General features: G+C 35.2%; 1 protein-coding gene across 17 annotated transcripts in view; it reads right to left on the bottom strand.

The window, feature by feature from the left end:
- Nucleotides 1-22,926, bottom strand: part of LOC116811472 (histone demethylase UTY) — a 262,322-nt gene that overhangs the window by 132,947 nt on the left and 106,449 nt on the right. For 6 of the 17 annotated variants that reach the window (XM_058434448.1, XM_032756500.2, XM_032756501.2 and 3 more), the window contains 7 exons: nucleotides 9,453-9,546; nucleotides 6,468-6,594; nucleotides 3,759-3,857; nucleotides 3,102-3,321; nucleotides 2,424-2,558; nucleotides 1,792-1,947; nucleotides 1,197-1,289 (listed from right to left, as the gene is read on the bottom strand). In XM_058434448.1, coding sequence (XP_058290431.1) covers nucleotides 1,197-1,289; nucleotides 1,792-1,947; nucleotides 2,424-2,558; nucleotides 3,102-3,321; nucleotides 3,759-3,857; nucleotides 6,468-6,594; nucleotides 9,453-9,546 — 924 coding nt within the window. The remainder of the gene's footprint in view (nucleotides 1-1,196; nucleotides 1,290-1,791; nucleotides 1,948-2,423; nucleotides 2,559-3,101; nucleotides 3,322-3,758; nucleotides 3,858-6,467; nucleotides 6,595-9,452; nucleotides 9,547-22,926) is intronic. The other 11 variants (XM_058434450.1, XM_032756504.2, XM_058434451.1 and 8 more) reach the window with 4 other exon arrangements.

Raw genomic sequence — 22,926 nt, 5'->3', positions numbered from 1 at the left:
GACAGCATTAGGAGATATACCTAATGCTAAAGGACAAGTTAATGGGTACAGGAAATCAACATGGCACATGGATACATATGTAACAAACCTGCACATTGTGCACATGTACCCTAAAACCTAAATTATAAAAAAAAAAAAAAAAAAAGTCTGAAAAAGGCAGTAAAATCTAAAATTCTGTGGAAAGCTGTTTTGTGTGGTTTTAGTTAAATGTATTATGGGGAAATAAAAATTCAAAGACAAAGCTATTTAGCGTAAAACATATAATAATAAAAATGCTTAATGCAACATTATTTGTAACAGAATTACTGAAAAACATGTAAATGCCCAATAGTTGGGATCTGTTTAAATAACAGATTTGCCCCATGCAATCATAAATCAAAGAACAGAGAAGCAATACACAGACACAGAAAGATCCTCAAGATACATCTTTAACAAAAAAACTAAGATCTTAAAATATACGTAAAAGTGTACCTACAATTCTATTTTGAAAAGAGAGACTTGGAGATCACACCTGGGCAACAAGAGTGAAACTCCATCTCAAAAACAAAACAAAACAAAACAAAACAAAAACAAAAGAGACTTGGCCAGGTGCAGTGGCTCACACCTGTAATCCGAGCACTTTCGGACACTGAGGTAGGCAGATCATTTGAGGTCAGGAGTTCAAGACCAGCCTGACCAACATGGTGGAACCCCGTCTCTATTAAAAATACAAAATATTTAGCTGGGCATGGTGGCGCATGCCTATAGTACCAGGTATTTGGTAGGCTGAGGCTGGAGAATGGCCTGAACCCAGGAAGTGGAGACTGCAGTGAGCTGATATCGTGCTACAACCTTCCAGCCTGGGCAAGAAAGCCAGACTGTCTCAAAAAAAAAAAAAAAAGCAAACATATTTGTTTGTACATGCACAATTTACATCTCTAGAAAAAAATTGTTAACATTGCTTATCCATGAAAAACTAAAAATAGGTGACTAGAGGTAGAAACTAGAAGGTGCCTTCACCTTATGTCATCTAAGTTTCCTCTCCTCTCACAAAATGGATTCTGATTCCTATTATTCTGGAAAATGTGGGCTCGTTTTAATTATATTCATATTAACTTAGTTAACTGTCATTCAATTTGACACTTAATACCTAAAACACAACATTTACTGTTTCTACTGCTTTCAAATTGGGGGAAAGATTGTCAAAGAATTCATACCTGTAATTTCTGTGGTGTCAAACACAATGAATAAACTTGCTGTACTGGATGATGTGAAAGACTCTGGCCACCATTCCAGCTATCAGAACCATTCTAAGGAAAATTTAGTGTAAAAGATTAAGAATATTTGCTTAATTTCATACACTTAGAGTTATAACTAGTGAGAACCAAGTGACTAGGAATCGGAATAGGTGTATATATATATATGACTTATCCTTTTAAGTCATTAAAAATTATTAAAAATGCATAATTAATTCATAAACTTACACATTTTGAAAAAAAGGCCCACATTTAAATTACGTCTCAAAGAGGTAGAAAGGTGGTCTACTACTATCCAACATTCAATTTATTTCATTGTCAGAAGTGATGGTAAAAACTGTGTTAAAACTGTAAAAGCAGGGAAATGAATAAAATGACGTGATGAACACAAACTTCTCCCTACCGTCTATGTTTAATGTGATGCAAAGATTATGGAATAGAAATATTGCTTCACTTTCTGATGTCCACAAGCTTAAAATACAGTCCAGGCACAATTTCAGAAGAGTCAGTTTCATTTTTGATTGGGATTTTCCATATCTCTAAAATGTACATATACCTTTATTGGACTAGATGTTCTTTTCTTCTTGGCAGGACTGGGCAGGCCTTCTACTTGGCTAGAAGTAATCATGAGTAGTGACAAGGATTGCTGTAAAATTGGTGTTTGACTGTGGTTTAATACAGGTTCAGTATTTGGATCATGAGCTCTATAAGCCTAAGGATCATAGAAGTAAGACAAAAATATGGTTCTACATATTCCTAATTCACTCCTTCAAATTATAAAACTTTATATACTTTTCAACACTATGTGGACATCACTGATGGTAATTATTCAAAATTATAATTAAATGAATCACCAAGGGAGCAATGTGTGTCTTCTTCAGAAAAGTTTCATCTTTTAAACTTAATAAACAACTATAGAGAAGTCACTTAAAAAATTACTTTCAAATCATGAGAATATACAAAGGTTTTACACTGGCACCCGTATTTCTTCCCATATCAGAGAGAATTTTATTTTGATTTTCTAAAACTCTTTGGAATTAAAAAATTTTTATTTTTAATTTTTTAATTAAAAAAGATTTCTCTATTTTAAAGTCAATCCTTCATTTAGTGAAATAAACTTGATTACTAAAGAGTGAAAAAAAAAACCCTTAAAGCTGGGCACCTACAGAACATAACCCAACTTCTCACCTGCTGTGCTGTGTTCATGGCACCCTGCCTGGAGGTAAGCTCTGCGGGGATTGGTAGGCTCCATGCCTCCTCAATACTAGGAAGTAATTTAGTTTTATTCTGTAGACTACTTTGTGGAAGGTTACACAACTGAGCCTAGGAAAAATTATGTAAAAAGCAAATTTAACACAAGCCTACTTGAGTTAAGAGCAAGTCCACTAAATCTTCCTCAGAGTTATAGGTATTTAAAAAAAATTCTAAATTTGGGGATTGTAGGTAGATGTTAAATATAAAGAGGGCAACTAGAATATTCTTGTGAGAATCAGAACAAACACAAGCTCTATTTTTCAGTTCTCATAGGTATCTTCTCATGAAATTTTAAGCAAGAGTGAAAAATGGCATTTGTTATTTTCTCTACAATGCTATGAAAACTTAAAAATGTAGATAAGCACACTGAAAAAGTTCATGCATAGTAATGTAAAATGTAAATATGCATTAATAAAGTAAATGTGCAAAAAAACATAGTTTACATACTGCATATTTCACTTAAAATTAAATGCAAAATACCACAAAATATTACAAAGTATGGAAACAAGGTAACATCAAAACACAAATAGACAAACTTGCCAGCCACCCTTCTCCTGCCAATTATTATAGGAATATATGTGTCATTTAAAATATACTATTTAAAATTTTTACCTGTAGAAATTTAATTCTTGCAGCAAGTGTAGAGGTATTACTACAACGTTTGCTTCTAGCTGCATTTAGGTAGCATTTAATGGCATCTTGAGGCTGATTGCAGGATTCATAGAGAGTACCTAGGTCCATCCAGGCTGCTGCATGCCCATGGTCCAATTGTACGGCACAAATATATGCCTGTAAAGCATCCATAGGCTGATTTTGCTGCTGATACAACACACTGGAAAGAAAAAGAATGCTGTCAAAAACTACTGGTTACTTTCACTTATTTTTCTGTTTTTTTGAGACAATGTCTCACACTGTTGCCCAGGCTGCAGCGAAGTGGTGTTTCCATGGCTCACCACACCCTTGACCTCCCCAGCTCAAGCAATCCTCCCACCTCAGACTCCTGCGTAGCTGGGACTATAGGACATGCCACCATGCCTGTCTATTTTTTTAAAATTTTTTCATGGAAATAGTGTTACCATTTTGCTCAGGCTGGTCTTGAAATCCTGGACTCAAGAGATTAACCAGCCTCAGCTTCCCAAAGTGCTGGGATTATAGGCATGAACCACTACATCCAGCCAGTTAATTTTATTTTACTACACAGTATATTAGATGTTTCAATCATCCAGTATATCAGGCAAACTTCTACTGCTTTTATATACATAGCCTTACCCTATTGAACACCATGTATCTGCACTTGCTTCTGATTTATCAATAGATTGCCTGTAAGATATAAAGGCATCCTGAACTTTCCCAATACTTGAATAACACCTAAAAGGAAAAAATATAAATAAATAAATACAATTCCATTAATAATTTATTTGCCAAAAAGATGAACTGTATTCCAAAGAAGAAAAAATAATGGGCAAGCATATGTGTATGTGTAAATATGATTACTGGTGTACTTTATGATTTTACATTATCGATGTACATTATATGATTTATTTTAATCTCTATTGTAACTTGCTGTTAAATACTGTCTTGAAAGAGCTAGTATATGTTATATTAATAAACTTTTCTGAAACTATTGGAGATTTCTTCAATACTATAATATTGAGGGTTAAACATAAAGCTCTCTATTTACACAGTTTGAATGCAGGCTTCCTACATTATAAGAACAGAGTTAATTATAAAGAGAAAAGTACCTTTGATAATGACTTTTATATTAGGATTTAATATTCCCCTTTCACTTAATAACACTCAGAACAATCATTCTTTGTTATCTGTGTGACTTGTTTAAAAAAGTAAATCTATTATAAAAATGATGATCAACATGTAGTTTTCTACATACGAAGTTTTTAACTTTATATTCTTTATGATGGAGGAATTCTATGTGTGTGCACGGGTTACCAAGAAACCATCTGTATAATTTCACTTTATTATGACATTAAATGATACAAAACAGCAAAAACCCTTCAGTATCTTTACTGGTACAGGTACTATAGGTTGATTACTCAATCTCTTCTAATTTATGTATCCCAAACAGCTGAGAATCACAGATTAAAACAGAAAACATGAGAAGAGGCATTTCATACAGGTTTGAAAAATATGTGCAAATATTACTTAACCTACAAATGGAAATTTTTAAATCTAGGCTATCAACTTGAGATATATATTTTAAAGGGCAAGTAATATGATTAAAATGAAAATAAATGTGTACAGACAAAACGATATTAGACATTGGTAAAGAACTACAGGAGAAATAACAGAAATGGCAAGAAAGAAAAAGATGAGGAAAAATAATCAAACTTAAGGATTAATAAAGACTTGATGTGATTAGAGAATAGGGGCTGGGGGGGCAATTGTTTTAAGCCTGGTTCACTGGGAAAACTGCAGTTACCATTTAAAAATGAACAAAAGAAAACACACACACACACACACACACACACACACACACACACACACACAAATCAGGAAAGTTACTAAAGAACACCAGGAATAAGGTTTTTAAAAATGCTAATTTAGATGTGATGTGAGGACTTTAGTAATGTTCAGTAAAAACAACCAGATGTGGTACCAAATTATAACCTAACTTAAAGTCAGAGATTTTAATTTGGAATTTACTCCTATGGGAGAGTGATTTAAGAACACAGGATGCATATAAGGGAGGTGTAGAAACATGTCTACAGAATGAGTCATTAATGGCCTGGGAAATACAAGAAATGCCAGTAACTGAAACAGAGATATTTAGAGGACACATACAAACTACTGTCAGGGAGGGGAGTTGTTGGTAAGAAGATGCTTAATGTAAATGTAACAGCGACAGACACCAGAAAGTGTGTGAATGTTAATCGAAATAAATAAATTTTCCTAAAACCAATTTCAGATTATCAGACAAATCTGGCTAATGCTGTAAGAAATAAGCAGTATTTTCTCAGACCAACATTTTCCAATTCCATTTCCAAAAAGTGCAAACTAGAAAGCCAATGCACCAAAACACAAGTCTGAGTCCAGTCACCAAAAACTTTCCCTTGAATGCAACATGTCTAGGCTCCTCTGTGGTAATCTAGAGTAATACAAAAAGCACAGGGTAAATTTGAGTTGCAACTCCTTCTCTGATAATAATTACATGTCACCTTGAGGAAAACATTTTATTCCTCTGGACTTACTTCCTACATCTATAAAATGAAAGAGTGAACAAAGGTATTCCCCTAATCTCTTCCACATTTAACATTATATAGTTCTGTGACTCCAGGAGACTATTTTAACTGAGGCAATAACCAGTGTCATTACAAATGCATTACGACATCCCCATTTCACGTTGATATGTACAATCCAACTGAAAAGCTAAATAAATATTCAACACAGCCCTAAATAATGACAAATTATCAGATGCCTATGTATTTTACTAACACCCAATGTCCTTATGCAGAGCTTTAATAACTTTTAAAGTATAACTTTTAACACACCATTTTTTCAGCACAAATTACATTAGAAGCATTAAATCAGAAGGCAGTAGATGAGACTGAAAAAAGTAAAAGCAGAGGAAAAATTTTCCATGAAACCAAAGCAGGTTAATTACCTTCATTTGAGAAGTAAAGAAAGTGTTCTGTGAAAATTTTAGCTCAAAATGTTAAAACCAAACCACACCCACATGCCTTAAATTCATATGACTCAGGGAAAGCCCTTTGTGAATCCTACTTTCCTTACAGAGCTATAGAAGTATGATATTATTGAAAGTAATTTTACTTCCTTTTTTTTTTTTTTGAGATAGAGTCTCACTCTGTTGCCCAGGCTGGAGTGCAACGGCAAGATCTCAGCTCACTGTAACCTCTGTCCCCTGGTTCAGGTGATTCTCCTGCCTCAGCCTCCCAAGCAGCTGGGACTACAGGCATGCACCATTACAAATAAACTCTAGATAGCACAAGTGTTTCATCTCACCTTCCAAGAAAATACCACGATTGGCCAGAATTAGGATCTGCCTCTAAAGACTTTTGGAGATACTGAATAGCAAAGCTTTCCTTTGTGGCTTTGTCTCCTACTAGATCCATATTATGATGCATCCAACCTATAATTAAGAAGTTACAAGCATTTACTAATCATTCTACTTCTTCAGTTTCAAGAAAATCATGTAGGAAACAGCAAATTACTTTTTCAGTAATTTATTCATTTAACTTAGATCACATTTTCCCAAAATTTAAAACTACCAAACAAAGTTTAGAGAACTTTATTTCACACAAAATGATACAATCAAAGCTAAAAAGGGATATTAAAGCACACACACACATAACTAAATGATTTTAGGAACCGGATTGACATAGAGATGACAAATCAAATTATCTTTTATAAATTTGGAAAAAAATGCAAGTTATAAATTATAAGTATAAAATTGATAAATTTACTGTCCTTTAAAGGTTACCATGCAGTGAGAGAATTTTAAAAACAACTTTCAACCCCATGCTTACATCCAAAGAATAACAAAAATGCTTACGTAATCAAAGATAATTCATTTACATTCTTTCTGCTGTTGTTGAGATGGAGTCTCACTCTATTGCCCAGGATGGAGTGCAGTGGCACAACCTCAGTTCACTACAATCTCTGCATCCTAGGTTCAAGAGATTTTTCTGCCTCAACCCCTCAAGTAGTTGGGATTACAGGAATGGGACACTATGCCTGGCTAATTTTTGTATTTTTATTAGAGATGGCATTTCACCATGTTGGGTAGGCTGGTTGCAGACTCCTGGCCTCAAGTGATCTGAACACCTCAGCCTCTCAACAACGTACTGGGATTACAGGCATGGGCCACCACACCTGGCCCATTTATATTCTTTTTAATAGCTGCTTTCGACTTTTACCTAAAATATAATCTTTTATAAAATCTCAAAATAATATATAACAACACTTTAAACAACATACAAAAGGCCTCGTACATTACTGACATTATTTATTTATAATAATAGCATTATAAATGTCACAGCATTAGATAAACAATCACAACAAAACTTCCAGGCTATACGGAAAAAGCAAAATGAAAAGTAGGTTCAAAGAGCCGTAAGAGTTTTCGTTTAATAAATAGATTATGAACTACAGCTACATAAACAATTGAAATCTAATAGATAATATATGCTAAATGCTGAAGTCAAATCAAAAACAGTCAGCTGTGACTTAATTCAAGTGTATAAAATTAGCTTTGCAAAAGCATCTAAGCAAAACTCTGCTTAATTGCTTTTGAAATTATGGATAAAACAGTGACATTATAAAAAATTTCTATTACCACCAACTTGAATAAAAATTGAGATTTTATTTGCTTAGACCAAAGCCAAAAAATAACTGTACTGCAGGACTATCAACAAATATTAACCCAAATAGCAAATACAATCAAGATAGATAAGCAACAAAATTAATTACTGGGAAGGGGGCTTGCTATATTCTATATGATAACATATTATTTTATACTACTTTCAAACACTGCATTACCTTATCTTCAATATGAGAAGGTAACAGATTTTTGACAAGAAAACCCAGTAAGATGTTCTATAATTTTAGGTGAAATGTTTCCACTGATCATATATCAATACAACTATAAAGCAAGTTTAGTATCCACTTACCAGCTGTGTGATAATCTTTATTTAATTTACTTAACTCAAACTTCATCCTGTGGTCAGGAAGTAGGGGATAATGTCCAGAATCCAATACTAGCTGCACTAAGCATTATCTTTTTTTTTTTTTTTTGAGACGGCGTCTCACTCTGTTGCCCACGCTGGAGTGCAGGAGCGCGATCTCGGCTCACTACAAGCTCCGCTTTCCAGGTTCACGCCATTCTCCTGACTCAGCCTCCCGAGTAGCTGGGACTACAGGTGCCCGCCACAATGCCCAGCTATTTTTTTGTATATATATATATATTTTTTTTCTAGAGATGGGGTTGCACCGTGTTAGCCAGGATAGTCTCCATATCCTGACCTCGTGATCTGCCCGCCTTGGCCTCCCAAAGTGCTGGGATTACAGGCTGAGTCACTGCGCGCCCGGTCTTGTTTTTTTTCTTTTTCTTTTTTTTTTTTTTTTTGAGACAGAGTCTTGTTCTGTTTCCCAGGCTGGAGTGCACTGGTGCAATCTCAGCTCACTGCAGCCTCTGCCTCCTGGGTTTAGGTGATTCTCGTGCCTCAGCCCCCCAAGTAGCTGGGATTACAAATGCATGCCACCATGCCTGGCTAAATTTGTGTTTTAGTAGAGATGGGGTTTCACCATGTTGGTCAGGCTGGTCTCAAACTCCTGACCTCAAGTGATCTGACCATGCTGACCCCCACAGTGCTGGGATTACAGGCACCCGGCTGGCACTAAGCACTATGTTTATACAGATGGTGAGAAGGAGTGTGCTTGATACTATGTTTACCAACAATGAAAATACACTTACAGAAGAAAACATTTATACAGTAGTCCCCCATTACCTTCATTTTTGCTTTCTATGGTTTCAGTCTTCCAGTCCCAAAATATATGTAATGGAAAAATCTCAGAAATAAAATGTAAGTTTTAAATTGCATGCCACTCTGGGTAGCATGATGAAAACTCAAACTACTACCCACTCTCTGTCCAGTGTATCCACACTGTCTATGCTACCCAGACAGTAGTCACTTAGTAGTCATATTAGCTACAAGATTAGAAAAAGATAATAAAATACAGCGTTTGGAACTATCTGCAGCTTCCAGAGTATCATGGAACATATAACTCTGGGATAACAGGGAACTACTGTAATAAAATTATTTATTTAAAATTTTACCTCAAAATAATATGTAATAATTAAATGTCACATTTAGTCTTAAACCGTAGACTTTAAATGAAAACGAATGTCTAACGAGAGGGAAAGAAATTGAACCTCAAAAGGAAAATCTCTTCAAATTAATGTAATGTATAATAAAAGTTTTCATGTACCTAACTGTTGCAATACAGCTGCTTTTACTTGTGCAGGAAGGTTTTCCGTCTGTAAAAGTTGTTCGTATGCTTCCTTTGCAGAATGATACTGCCTCTAAAGAGCAAAGGAAGAAGAATGTTTAGAGAAAAACAGACAAATATTAACATAAAAATACTCTTGATTTTAACAATATATACATGGCCATACTTAACTTATAAGTAACTTAAATAATAAATCAATATGTAATGAATATTAAAAATTATAAATGTGATAATAAAAAATAAAGTAATATTACAATATTATTAAAATAGCTAGCATATGAAGATTTACATACTAATAATGTTTAAGAAGTTTCTAGTACCATAAAAAAGTAACAAAGTAAAAAGTGCTAATATTTTAACTGAATATTTATTTTGCCAGGCCAGCCATGTTTCAGATTACAGCAAATAAACTCACATTAAATATAACAAGGTGTAACCAAATATTCCAACATTTAAAAAAAATCTGTATCTCAAATGCCACAAAAAAATTGCAACCTCTAACTTTATTTAAGTAACATTCATAAAGCTACAGGTATTCTACCAGAAAATGCAATATTAGCCTAGAAATGCTTCCAAAGAGAACAGTAATTTCTTAATAGATCAAGAACCACTATTCTTTACAAACTACTGTTCTTAGCAAAAAGGACAGAATCAAAAAAGTGTTTAAAATTTAAATTCAGAATTTAAAATATACAGTTCTGGAAAATACTCTTTAAAAGTATTTATAATTTTAAGGACATTACATTTTCCATAAAGTAACAATGTTTGTAATATTTAAGGTTATAAGCAATTTTCTAAGTAAAACCATTTGCACAGCTCTACTCACAAAGTACTAATACAGCTAAAACCTATTATTGTTACAGTTATTTAAACTCAACTCCTTCAAACTAAAATAAAACCAATAAATATTGAATCTGAGATATACGTAGCAAAACCATGCTAAACAATGCAGTAAGAAAGTGGCTTGTACTTATAATCTCAGCTGCCTAAGAAGCTTTAACATTTTTAAAATAAAATAACAAAACGATAGAGTGCTATTTCAAGAGCTACTAATGATTGTAACAAATTAGCAGAGCAATATAACTAAATCAATGCTGTGTAAACTGGGACTGAAAATAAATGTAACCAAAACTGACAGAGAAAAAAGTGAGAGGTAAACAACACTATTTTTCTCTCTTTCTCCCTCTCTCACACACATATGCGAATAGCAAAACTGACCAAAAACAGGTGAAAGCAAAAGTCACAAGTAATGAAAAATGAAGTAAAATTTATAAGCACTTAAATTCATTAAAAAAACACTTATTTTCAAATAGGGCCCTAGAGACCACTGGGGAGTATCAGACGGAAAGAAAATGTAAAGTAAAACATTCAAAATATTTTAACTGCAAAAAATTACAATTAAAAATGGCTAACTATCTCAATGCAAAAAAGCAGGGGCAGGGGGGCAGAGGGCATGACAAAATGCATCACTTTTTCATGATTAAACAAAAAAAAATTGGCTTGGCGAGGTGGCATATGGCTGTCATCCCAGCACTTTGAAAGGCCAAGGTGGGTGGATCGCTTGAGCCCAGGAGTTTAAGACCAGCCTGAACAACACGGTGAGACCCCATCTCTACTAAAAGCATAAAAATTAACTGGGCATAGTGTTGCACACCTGTAATCCTGTAATCTCAGCTACTCAGGAAGGTTAGGAAGGAGAAGTGCTTGAACCTGGGAGGTGGAGGCTGCAGGGAGCCAAGATTGAGTCACTGCACTTCAGCCAAGCGACAGAATTAGAGCCTGTCTCCAAAACAAAATACTAAACCCAAACCTCAAAAATTATAAATGGAAGGGAGATTCTTCAATGTAAGGCCATTATGTGATAAGCCCTCCAAATATGTCAGTGAAAAGACTGACAGCTTTTCCCCTGCTATCAAGAACTACAAAGGAAACCAAAATCACATTTCTACTCAACTTAGTAATGAAAGTTCTAGCTAAGCAATTAGACAAGAAATAAAACGCATCCAAGTCAGAAAAGCAAATAAGTTCATTTTCCTGAGGTGACATAATCTATATAAAAAATTATTAAGCATACACAAAAACCACACACACGCACACCACACACACACACGCACACAGAGCAAAGTTGCCAGATTCAAAATCAACATTCAAAAATTAGTTGTACTTTAGTCCCTCCTTATCTGCAGTTTCACTTTCAGTTACCCACATGCAAATGAAGTCCAAAAATAGTAAATAAAAAAAATCCAGAAATAAAACAATTTATAAGTTTTAAACCATGTGCTGTTCTTAGAGCATTATGAAATCTCACAACATTCGTGCCACTGGGAACGTAAGTTGTCACTTTTGCCAGTGTACCTGCATTATATATATGTATCCACCCTGTACATGCTGCTAAGTCTCCTACTTAGTTGCTGTCTTCACTATCAGCTTGAAAACCGTGATCCATATATAGTGTCCAGTACTATTTGAGTTTTCAGGTAACCTAAGGAAAAGTCTTGAAGTGTGTCTCCCATAAGTAAAGCCGATGGAGAAGTTGTGGGGGTATGGGGATGAGAAGGATTACTGTACACTAACAGTAGCAATTAACAACTTGAAAAGAAAATTAAGAAAACAATTCTATTAACAAGATAAAAAAGAAAAAAATTTTGAAGGAATAAACGTACCAAAAGCAAAATGCCTGTACACTGAAAACAATAAAACAATGCTAAAAGAAATTAAAGACACAAATCAACAAGAGACATTCTGTGTTCATGAACTGAAATTCTCGATACTTTTGCAATGACAGCACCTTCCAAAGCAGTTTACGGATGTAAAACAATCCCTATGAAAATTGCATACTGATTTGCAGAAACTGAAAAACTCATCCTAAAATTCATATTGTAAAGGGCCAAAAACAGCCAAGTAACTGTTGAAAAAATAAAGTGAAGAATTTGCACATTCAAAGTTCATACTGACTAAAAAATGATAGTAAATGAAACAATGTGGTATTGGTATAACAATAAGAGAGCCCAGAAATAAAATGCCCACACAGATGGTAAACTGATTTTCACCAGAGGTGCCAAAACATGTCAATGGAAAATAGTGTTCTAAACAAATGGTGCTTGAAAAATTCAATATCCACATTGAAAATAATGAAAATTGGTCCTTATGTTATACTACATATAAAAAATTAACTGAAAATGAATCAAAGCCCTAATGTAAGACTTGAATAATAAAACTCTAAAAAAAATTGCATGATGTCTTCACACCTTGGATTTCACAGTGATTTATTAAACATGACACTAAAAGCATAGGTAACAAAAAGAAAAACTCGACTTCTCCAAAATTAAAACTTCTGTGCATCAAAGACACTATCAAAATAGTGAAAACTGCGAAGTGGGATAAAATATAAGCAAATCATGTATCTGGCAATGGGATTAATATTCAGAATATATTTAGAACTCCTACAATTTGACAACCAAACCCCTCACAATCAATTCAAAAAAGGGCAAAGGATTTGAATAGACACTTCTCCAAGAAGCTATACATGTGGCCAATAAGCACAGGAAAGGATGCTCAAAACCATTAGTCTAACGGTACTCTAAATCAAACAATAATGAAATATCATTTCACAACCACCAGGATGAAGGACATGGAGAAATTTGAACCCTTTTGTATTGCCATTAAGAACAGTACAACTTCTGTGCAAAACAGCTTGGTGGTTCCTTAAAATACTAAACAAAATTATATTCCTCAGCAATTCCACTAGATACATACCCAAATGAAAACAAAGACTCAGATAAACACTTGTATACCGTTGTGTATAGCAGTATTATTCACAACTGCCAAAATATGGAAATAATCCAGCTGTTCATTTACAGATGAATGGATAAGCAAAAATATAAATGTGAATAAGTATAACAAAATATTGTTCAGGCATAAAAAATAATGAAGTTCTGAAAATGTGAATGAACCCTGAAGATTCAAAGCTAAGCAAAATAAGCAAGACACAAAAAGATAAATACTGTATGATCCATTTGTGTGATGTATCCCAACATAGACAAATTCAAAGACATAAAGCAAAGGATATCACAGGCTGAAGTCAGAAGAAAATGAAGACTTAGTAAGTACAGATTTTGTATTATGAATGATAAAAGAAGTTATGGAAACAGTGGCAATAGTTACGCAATACTGTGAATGTGCTTAATGCTACTAAATGGCACACTTAAAAGCACATAAAATATGCCTTAAGAGACTGAGGCAAGAGGATTTCTTTAGGCTAGGAGTTTGAGGCCTGCATGTGCCACCTAACAAGACCCCATCTTTACAAAAAATGTTTTAAAAACTAGATGGGCATGGTGGCATGTGCCTATAGTCTTAAAGATAAAAGAAGAAAAAAATAGTAAATGTCAAGGGATGTTTATTTCACTAGTTATAAAACAAACCAACAAACAAAAAACAAGAAATACAGTCAGTATAGTATGCTGCCTTATGAAAAGGTTTATACATAAACCTATACATAGATATAAGCCCAGGCTGGTCTTGAACTCCTGGCCTCAAGCAATCCTCTTGCTTCAGCCTCTGAAAGCACATTTTATTATTTTTAAGTGTACCATTTAAGTACACTCACAGTGTTGTGTAACCATCATCACTATTTTCAAAGCCTTTTCACCACTCAAAATACAAAATCTGTCACTTTATTAACTCCCCATTCTCTTCTGACTGCAGCCCCTGGTAACCTTTACTTTAGATCTTTAAATTAGTCTATTCTGGATATTTCATACAGGTAGATCATAGCATTTGTCCTTTTCTGCCTGGCTTATTTTTTTTATATTTTCATTTTTTGAGAGCTCATTGCAACCTCCCCTGGGTTCAAGAGAGTCTCCTGCCTCAGCCTCCCGAGTAGCTGGGATTACAGGCGCATGCCACTACAGCCAGCTAATTTTTGTATTTTTGGTAGAGATGGGGTGTCACCATGTTGGCCAGGATGGTCTTGATCTCTTGAGCTCGTGATCTGCCCGCCTCAGCCTCCCAAAGTGCTGGGATTACAGGCCTGAGCCACTGTGCCCAGCCCACCTTACTTCACTTTGTCTTTAAAACAAAACAAAACAAAATACGTGCTTACATCCTCAATACCCTAAATTCTGAAAATTTTTAGAGAAATTAGTATATAAAAGTGTTCTCATTAGCAAAGCGGTTTGGGAACTATAATGACAGAGAAAACAGTAAGACTTTTGTTTTAGCTTTTTATATTTATTTTAAGCCACAAAAATATATCCACTGAAAATATTAAAATAAAGAATAACCATAAACATTTAAAAAACATTTTCATCCAAATGACATGGTGCCCTCACTCCATATCCCCAAGCAATTCTTGAGTTAATAATACTTAAGACTCATGCACCAGTCCTAGAATCAGCCATTTCTCCAAGGAGTACTAGTTCCTTTCACTAGAGAACGGTATTAGTAACAAAGATCCGGGCAGTAGGTGTGCTTGCTGATACTGTGGCATCACTACTTCAGTTCATCTTGGCTGACAGAACAAGGATATACAGATATATACGTATACATGATAGTTAATTTACATACATCTATAGGTATATTTACATATAAGCTATCTAATAATATCTTAATCCACACATGAGTTCATACTGATATCACCAGATATAATCCATTTCCCATAGTTCATTCTAGTATCCCCCAATGGCCTATTTGTAGACTCCTACCTCAACAGGGAATAAACTGCTCCCAAGAGTACCATTCGTTTTCTTATTTGCAGAATTTCTTATTTTCCTATTTCATCTTCTCATTTCTTTTTCTCCTCCTCTATTTTTCTGTTATTTTCTTTCTTATTTCATTGTCTTATTTGTAGAATGTCAGTATGTTATAGTTTTTGAATTTCTAAAATGTATACCCATAACAACTTTCCCACTAACAGCACAATTCTTGGCATAAGATTGTTTTATTTTGTTTAAATGTAGTTCCATTTCCAAAGATCAGCAGATTTCTCCCATTACTCTCTTCAAAGAGATGATGTGATACACTTATAACAAAATTTATTTGGATATAGTCTATGTTCCATTCTGGAATTTCCTGACCTCACAATTTTTTAAAAAAATTTTATATACATTTAAGGTTCATTCTTTAGGCTCTAAAGTTAGATGTTGTCTTAAATAAGCTAATGTATCCAAGATAATGTCATATATCCAACAATACAGCAGCATGCAAAATGATTTGATTATTCTAACATAGCCTGGGGGCTTCATCTAATTATCACCCCTCTCTAAACTCCCTGAAAACGCCTGATCTCATTACTATACTTACAAAATGCCAAATAAATAGATTAACAAAGTATGGAGTCTTTTTGTAATGGCTTCTTTAACAATGTGTATTTAAGATTCATCTTTGTTGGTACATGAATTCATAGTTCATTCCTTTGCAATATTTAGTAATATTAAATAGTATGTATTAGCACAGTTTTACACACTCACCTAGTGAAATGTATCTTGGTAGTTTCCATTATGCAGCAGTTAGGAATAAGCATTCATACACAGATTTTTGTTAGGAAATAGACTTTCAAGTCAGTTTGGAAAATGTGCAGAAGGACTTGAGTGATACGTAAAGTCTGTATTTAGTATTACAAGAAACTGTCTTTCAAAATGACTGTTTCAATTTGCGTTACCAAAAGCAATGGATTATTTATTTATGTTACTATGTAACTTACCAGACATAATATTGTTAGGCTCTTAAAAATTTAGACTTTCTAACAGTTGTATACTAATAGTACTAACTTATTTTTTGTTTTAACATGAATTTACCTAGTAACATCTTTTCATATTTACGTGCAATCTGAGTGTCTTCTTCAATGTGTTTCTCTTCATATATTTTCACCATTTTAAATATTTTCTTATTATTACTACTGTTGGGTTTTACAAGTTTCTTGTATCATTCTATAAAGCCCTTTATTGAATATGTCATTTTTACATATTTTCTCCCAGTCTATGGCTCATCTTTTCTTTTCTTTTTTTTTTTTTTTTTTTTTTGAGGCAGAGTCTTGCTGTCGCCCAGGCTGGAGTGCAATGGCACGATCTCGGCTCACTGCAGGCTCCGCCCCCGGGGTTCACGCCATTCTCCTGCCTCAGCCTCCCGAGTAGCTGGGACTACCGGTGCCCGCCACCTCACCCAGCTAATATTTTGTATTTTTAGTAGAGACGGGGTTTCACTGTGTTAGCCAGGATGGTCTCGATCTCCTGACCTCGTGATCTGCCCACCTCGGCCTCCCAAAGTGCTGGGATTACAGGTGTGAGCCACCACGCCCGGCCCTTCATCTTTTCAATCTTTTAACAGTATTTCTGAGAGCAAAAGATTTTAATGCTAATTATCAAATATAAGTATTTTTTTCACAAGGATGGTACAAAGTGTTATATCTAAAAACTAATAATAAAGACAAGTTCTTATATATTTGTATGCTTGTGATCCATTTTGTGTACAGTGTGAGGTAGAGATCCACATTTTTTCTGCATAAATGTCCAACTGCTCATTATCATTTTTTGGAAGCACAATGCTATCATCACTGTATTATACACAGAGAACACTGTCAAAATCAGTTGACTAGACAAGTCCTGGAAGCCATTTGAGACACAACCAAAGGACAGTTTAGAAAACCAGAACTGGACATGTAAACTTGCTAGGCATTCTGGGTCTGGACCAACGTAGTGACAGTATTAGGACCTCCCACCTAAAAGAATAGCATGACCAGGCTCATTACCATCACTGAAAATACAAAACAGTAGAGCACCCAAAAAAGTAAAAGAACCTAGTGGATCCGTTTTAATAAATGGCATATTCAAAAGTCCTTTTCTGAGTGTCCTTTCATCCCCGTAATGCTGAGACTACCTTCCCCCACACAAAGAGGCAGCAGTCAGCCTGGCTGTGGAGAGCATCCTCTTCCCGTGAAACAGCACCATTAGAGTGAGAACCTGAAGGAACACTAAATAAACAAACAGAATAATATAGAACCACCAATCTCTTACAAAGGAATTTTCTTTAGAACCACAGTCTGGAAGAGCAGAGACAGAATCTACATCACAAAAATGCTTCAATAATCACTTCAAATTCCCTTGAAACAAATGAAAACAATACAGATCTCAGTAAAGAAATACAAGTTTAAAATGAAAGAAACTGAATTATAAAATTTAAAGATGCTACAACAAAACTCACTGAACAGCTCAGTAGCACAGCAGAAATGAAAAGAGAACATAATCCTCTGTTACAATGAACTTGAGGACTTGGCAACAGAATTTACATTTGCACAACAATGAAAAAATCAGATTAAATATATACATAAAATGAAGACCTATGGACCAATAATGAAATATCAAGCATTTACAACATAAGCATTCATAAATATGAAGCACATGTGACAAAAAGAGTAAATGATAAAATTATGGCTAAATGTCACAAATTGTCAACAGACATAAACCTATTCAAAAGGCTGAGCAGGCTGGATGTGGTGGCTCACACCTGTAATCCCAGCACTTTGGGAAGCTGAGGTGCGTGGATCACATGAGGTTAGGAGCTTGAGACCAGCTGGCCAAGATAGTGAAACCCTGCCTCTGCTAAAAATAGCAAAAATCAGCCAGGCTTGGTGGCAGGCACCTATAATCTCAGCTACTCAGGAGGCTGAGTCAGGAGAATTGCTAGAACTAGGGAGGTGGAGGTTGCAGTGAGCTGAGATTGAGCCATTGTACTCTAGCCTGGGTGACAAGAGGGTGACTCTATCTCAAAAAACAAAAAACAAAAAAGGCTGAGCAAAGCTCCATGGGATAAATCCAAAAATATCTATGGCAAATATGAATTTCCCACCTGAAACCAGAAACAAAAAAGGAAATCGTGTATTAGTCAACTGCTGAAAGAAAAGACTTTTCAACATAAATTATATCTGGTAAAAATGTATGTCAGGAACAAAGAAAAATAAAGACATTCTCGATAAAGAAATCCGTTGGTAGCCAACCTACCACAAAAAGTATGATAAAAATTGAGTTCTTCAAAAAGAAATGATAAAAAGGAATCTTAGAGAATCTGAAAGAAAAAAAAAAGAGCAGACATATGTGTACCCAAAATAAGATTTCAACATGTAAGTTTATAAAACTATGCTTCGCTATTTTTTGAAAAGTATCTGATACAACAAACTTATTTTTAAAGTGGGGAAGGTAACAGGGCAAGGAAATAGATATAAGGGATGTCCACATTTCAACTAAGTAGCAAAATGTCGACACTAGACGTCACATGTGCCTATTGTAAATAAACAGAGAAACTGAAGAAAATTATATAGATATTTTCAAACATCCAACTGATATGTCAATGTGAAATTTTAAAAGATAAATCACATAATCCCAAACAGGTCAATAATTTTCCTCAATGCAGTATGTAAAGACAACCATGGGTTAAAAAAAACAAAACTCACTATATGCCATTTACAAACAATGAGTTTCAAATTTAACACAGACAGGATGAAGGTATGAGAATAGGAAAATGGCAAATAATATTTATAATAACTTTTTGGCCAGGTGCGGTGGCTCATGCTTATAATCCCAGCACTTTGAAATGCCACGGCAGATGGATCACTTGAGGTCAGGAGTTTGAGACCAGCCTGGCCAACATGGCAAAACCCTGTCTCTACTAAAAGTACAAAAGTTAGCCAGGTGTGGTGTCACACGCCTGTAGTCCCAGCTGCTCGGGAGGCTGAGGCAGGAGAATCAGTTGAATCTGGGAGGCAGAGTTTGCAGTGAGCCAAGATCACACCATTGCACTTCAGCCTCGGCAACAGGGCAGACTCTGTCTCGAAAAAAAAAATTCTTTTTTCATGCAAGTCTCACACTTCAGCCTCCCGAGCAGCTGGGACTATAGGTGCGTGCCAGCAGGCCCAGTTAATTTTTTGTAGAGACGGGGGTGTTTGGCCATGTTGGCTGGGCTAATCTTCAACTCCTGGCTTCAAGTAAGCTGCCCATCTTGTGCTCCCAAATTGCTGGGATTACAAAAGTGAGCCACGGCGCCCCACCAGGCCTGGCCTTAATATTAATAATAATTTTTAAAAACAAAAATGTGGCTGGGCATGGTGGCTCACACCTGTAATCCTGGCACTTTGGGAGGCCAAGGCGGGGAGGATCACCTGAGGTCAGGGGTTCAAAACCAGCCTGGCCAACATGGTGAAACACTGTCTCTACTAAAAATACAAAACTTAGCTGGGTGTGGTGGCATACACATCTAGTACATCTAGTAACCAGGTATGGATATCAAGAAAAAAATAACCAAATAGGCAAAAAAACACAGTTGGAAGAGACAGCAAGCATCAGAACCAAACTCAATTATGACATGGATGTTGCGAATGTTAGACTAGGAATTTAAGATAATTGTAATTAAGATCCTAAGAGATTTAACTGACAGAGCAGACGGCAGAAACACGTAAAGGAAAGACAGAGAACTCCTAAGAACCAAAGAGAGATGCTAGAGATAGAAAATAATGTAACAGAAAAGAAGAATACCTTTGAAGACTTACTGGTAAAATAAACAATACTGAGGAAAGAATCTCTTAGCTTGAGGTTACCAACAGAAACTTCCTAAATTGAAAAATGAAAAAAAAAAAAAAAAAAAGTCAAAAAGTGTGAATTACCTATAAAGGGAATTACAGAATAAGAAAAATAAAATATTTGAAACAAAATGAGAATATCCACAAATTAATCTCAGACACAAAACCACAGATGGTGGAGGCTCATGGAACACCGGGCAGAATAAATGCCCACACATTTATACATAGGCATATCATTTTTGGACTATATAAGATAAAGAAAAATACTGAAAGAAACTAGAAGGAAAAAAAAATTAGACAGCAATGATAAATATTACCTATCTCTTCTCCTTAAAGTAAGAAGAGGAGTAAAATGTCTCTAATGTTTGCAGGAGAAAAAAAACAAAAACCACCAACCAGGGACTTTATACCCTGATAAATTGTCCTTCCAAAATGAAGAACACAAAACGACCTACTCAGAAAAATAAAAAAGGAAAGCAGTTAATGCCAACATACCTGCTTTGTAATGAATGCTAAAACAAATTATTAGAGAGAAGGAAACTGACAATGGTTAGAAACTCAATACGCACAAAGAAAAGAAGAGTATCAAAAAAGGGGTAAGTGGAGGTAATATAAATACTTATAAAAATTCTTAGTTGATCTAACAAATTAACAGTTCATTTAAAACAATATAAGTGAAATGAATAACAAGAATGATACAGGGAGAGGGAAGTAAAATTAGAATTATTTTATTATTCTAAAGTACGCTCACTACCAGTGAAGGGGTAAAGAGCAATAGTGCTGCTTTATAGTATAGTGGACTTCTATTAGTGCACAATTAAGAGCTAAATGACAGGCTGGGCGTGGTGGCTCACGCCTGTAATCCCAGTACTTTGGGAGACGGGGTGAGTGGATCACCTGAGCTCAGGAGTTTGAAACCATGATGAAACCCCATCTCTACTAAAAATGCAAAAATTAGCCGGGCGTGGTGGCACATGCCTGTAATCCTAGCTATTCAGAAGGCTGAGGCAAGAGAATCGCCTGAACCCAGGAGGCGGAGGCTGCAGTGAGCAGAGATCACTCCATTGTACTCCAGCCTGGGCAACAAGAGTGAAACTGTTTTGGGTGGGAGAAAAAAAAAGAGTAAGTGACACTAAGACAGGAGTGAAAATGCAATCTTACATAATGCTCTGTTAAAACCACAAAAGGTGGAAACAAGTCAGAGACAAAAATAGAAACAAAGAAAAATGGCAACAAACAAAACCAGCAGATACTAATCCAATTAAAGTCACATTCCACCTAACAACTTTTTCAGTAAATGACAGATTGTGTAAATTACAGTGGTCCCATACCGTTATAATGGACCTGAAAAATTCTTATCCCAGGTGGCATCACAGCCATGTTAAAGTCTTAGTGCCATGGAATACTTGCGTTTGTGGTGATGTCAATGTAAATAAACTTCAGTTGCCTAGAAGTGCAGAACAGTATAACATAGCAATGATAATAAATGACCATGTTACTGATTTATGTATTTACTATACTATTTATTGTTATTTTAGAGTGTACTCCTCCTACTAATTAAAAAACTCACTTAAAATATTTTTTAAAAATATTAAAAGTAGATGCTATGAGAAGATAAAATGTATGCTAATTGTAATTTTAAAAAAAGCAGGAAACACATCAGACTTCAAGCCAAGCAACGTTTTCTGGGATAAAGAGCAGCATTACATAGTAACAAGGAAGTCCACTCTCCAAGAAGACATAACAATCCTTAACATTTACGCACCTAACAACGGATAAATAAGGCAAAAAAAGGCAGAACACCAAGGAAACATAGATGAATTCAGTAGCCGAGTAGAATTTAATATCAATCAATAAAAACATAGAAACAGTGGAAATCAAAATCAACAACACCATCAACCAACTGAATATATAGTCATCCCTTGATATTCATGGGGGATTGGTTCTAGTACCCCAGAAGACACCAAAATCCACACATACTAAAGCTCCACAAATTACCCTGTGTAACCAGGGTATGTAAGAGTCAACTCTGTATCCCTGGGTCTTCATCTCATAAAGACTGCATTTTCAACCTCCATTTGTTTTTGGAAGTGTAGCCTGCAGCAGCAGAATACACATTCTTCTTAAATTCAAATAAAACATTCACAAAGTCACAACACATTCTGTGTGATAAAATATACCTTAACAAATTTCAAAGAATAAGAAACCATAAAACGTTGGAGGGCAGCTTGAATCTACAAATCAGACTTAAACTAGAAGTCAATAAAATTAAAAGGACTGGTTAATCTCCAAAATAGTTCAAGATTAAATAGCACACTCCTATTAGCTTTAATCTAGGAATCGACAGATGTATAAACTGTAAGTCAATTAAAGTAAAAGGACTGGTTAATCTCCACAATAGTCCAAGATTAAATAGCACACTCCTATTACAGAATGAGTAAAAAGAGTTCTCAAGAAAATCAAAAAACATTTTGAATTAAATGAAAACAAAACTTATAGAAGTTTGTGGGATGGAGCAAAAGCAGTGCTTACAGGGGAATTTACAGCACTGAATGCATGTATCAAAAAAGAGGACATACTGGGCCAGGCGCAGTGGCTTATGCCTACAATCCCAGCACTTTGAGAGGCCAATGCCAGAGGATCACTTGAGGTCAGGAGTTTGAGACTAGCCTGAAAACTCTGTCTCTACTAAAAATGCAAAAATTAGCCAGGTGTGGTGGCAGGCACCTGTAATCCCAGCTACTTGGGAGGCTGAGGCAGGAGGACTACTTCGGCCTGAGAGGTGGAGGTGGCAGTGAACTGAGATTGTGCCACTGTGCTACAGCCTGGGTGACAGAGTGAGACTCTGTCTAAAACACACACACACACACACACACACACACACAC

This window comes from Hylobates moloch, unplaced genomic scaffold (assembly GCF_009828535.3).
Source record: "Hylobates moloch isolate HMO894 unplaced genomic scaffold, HMol_V3 SCAFFOLD_25, whole genome shotgun sequence".
NCBI lineage: Eukaryota > Metazoa > Chordata > Mammalia > Primates > Hylobatidae > Hylobates > Hylobates moloch.
Note: the sequence above shows the minus strand (reverse complement) of the source record. Positions and strands in the feature narration are given on the sequence as shown.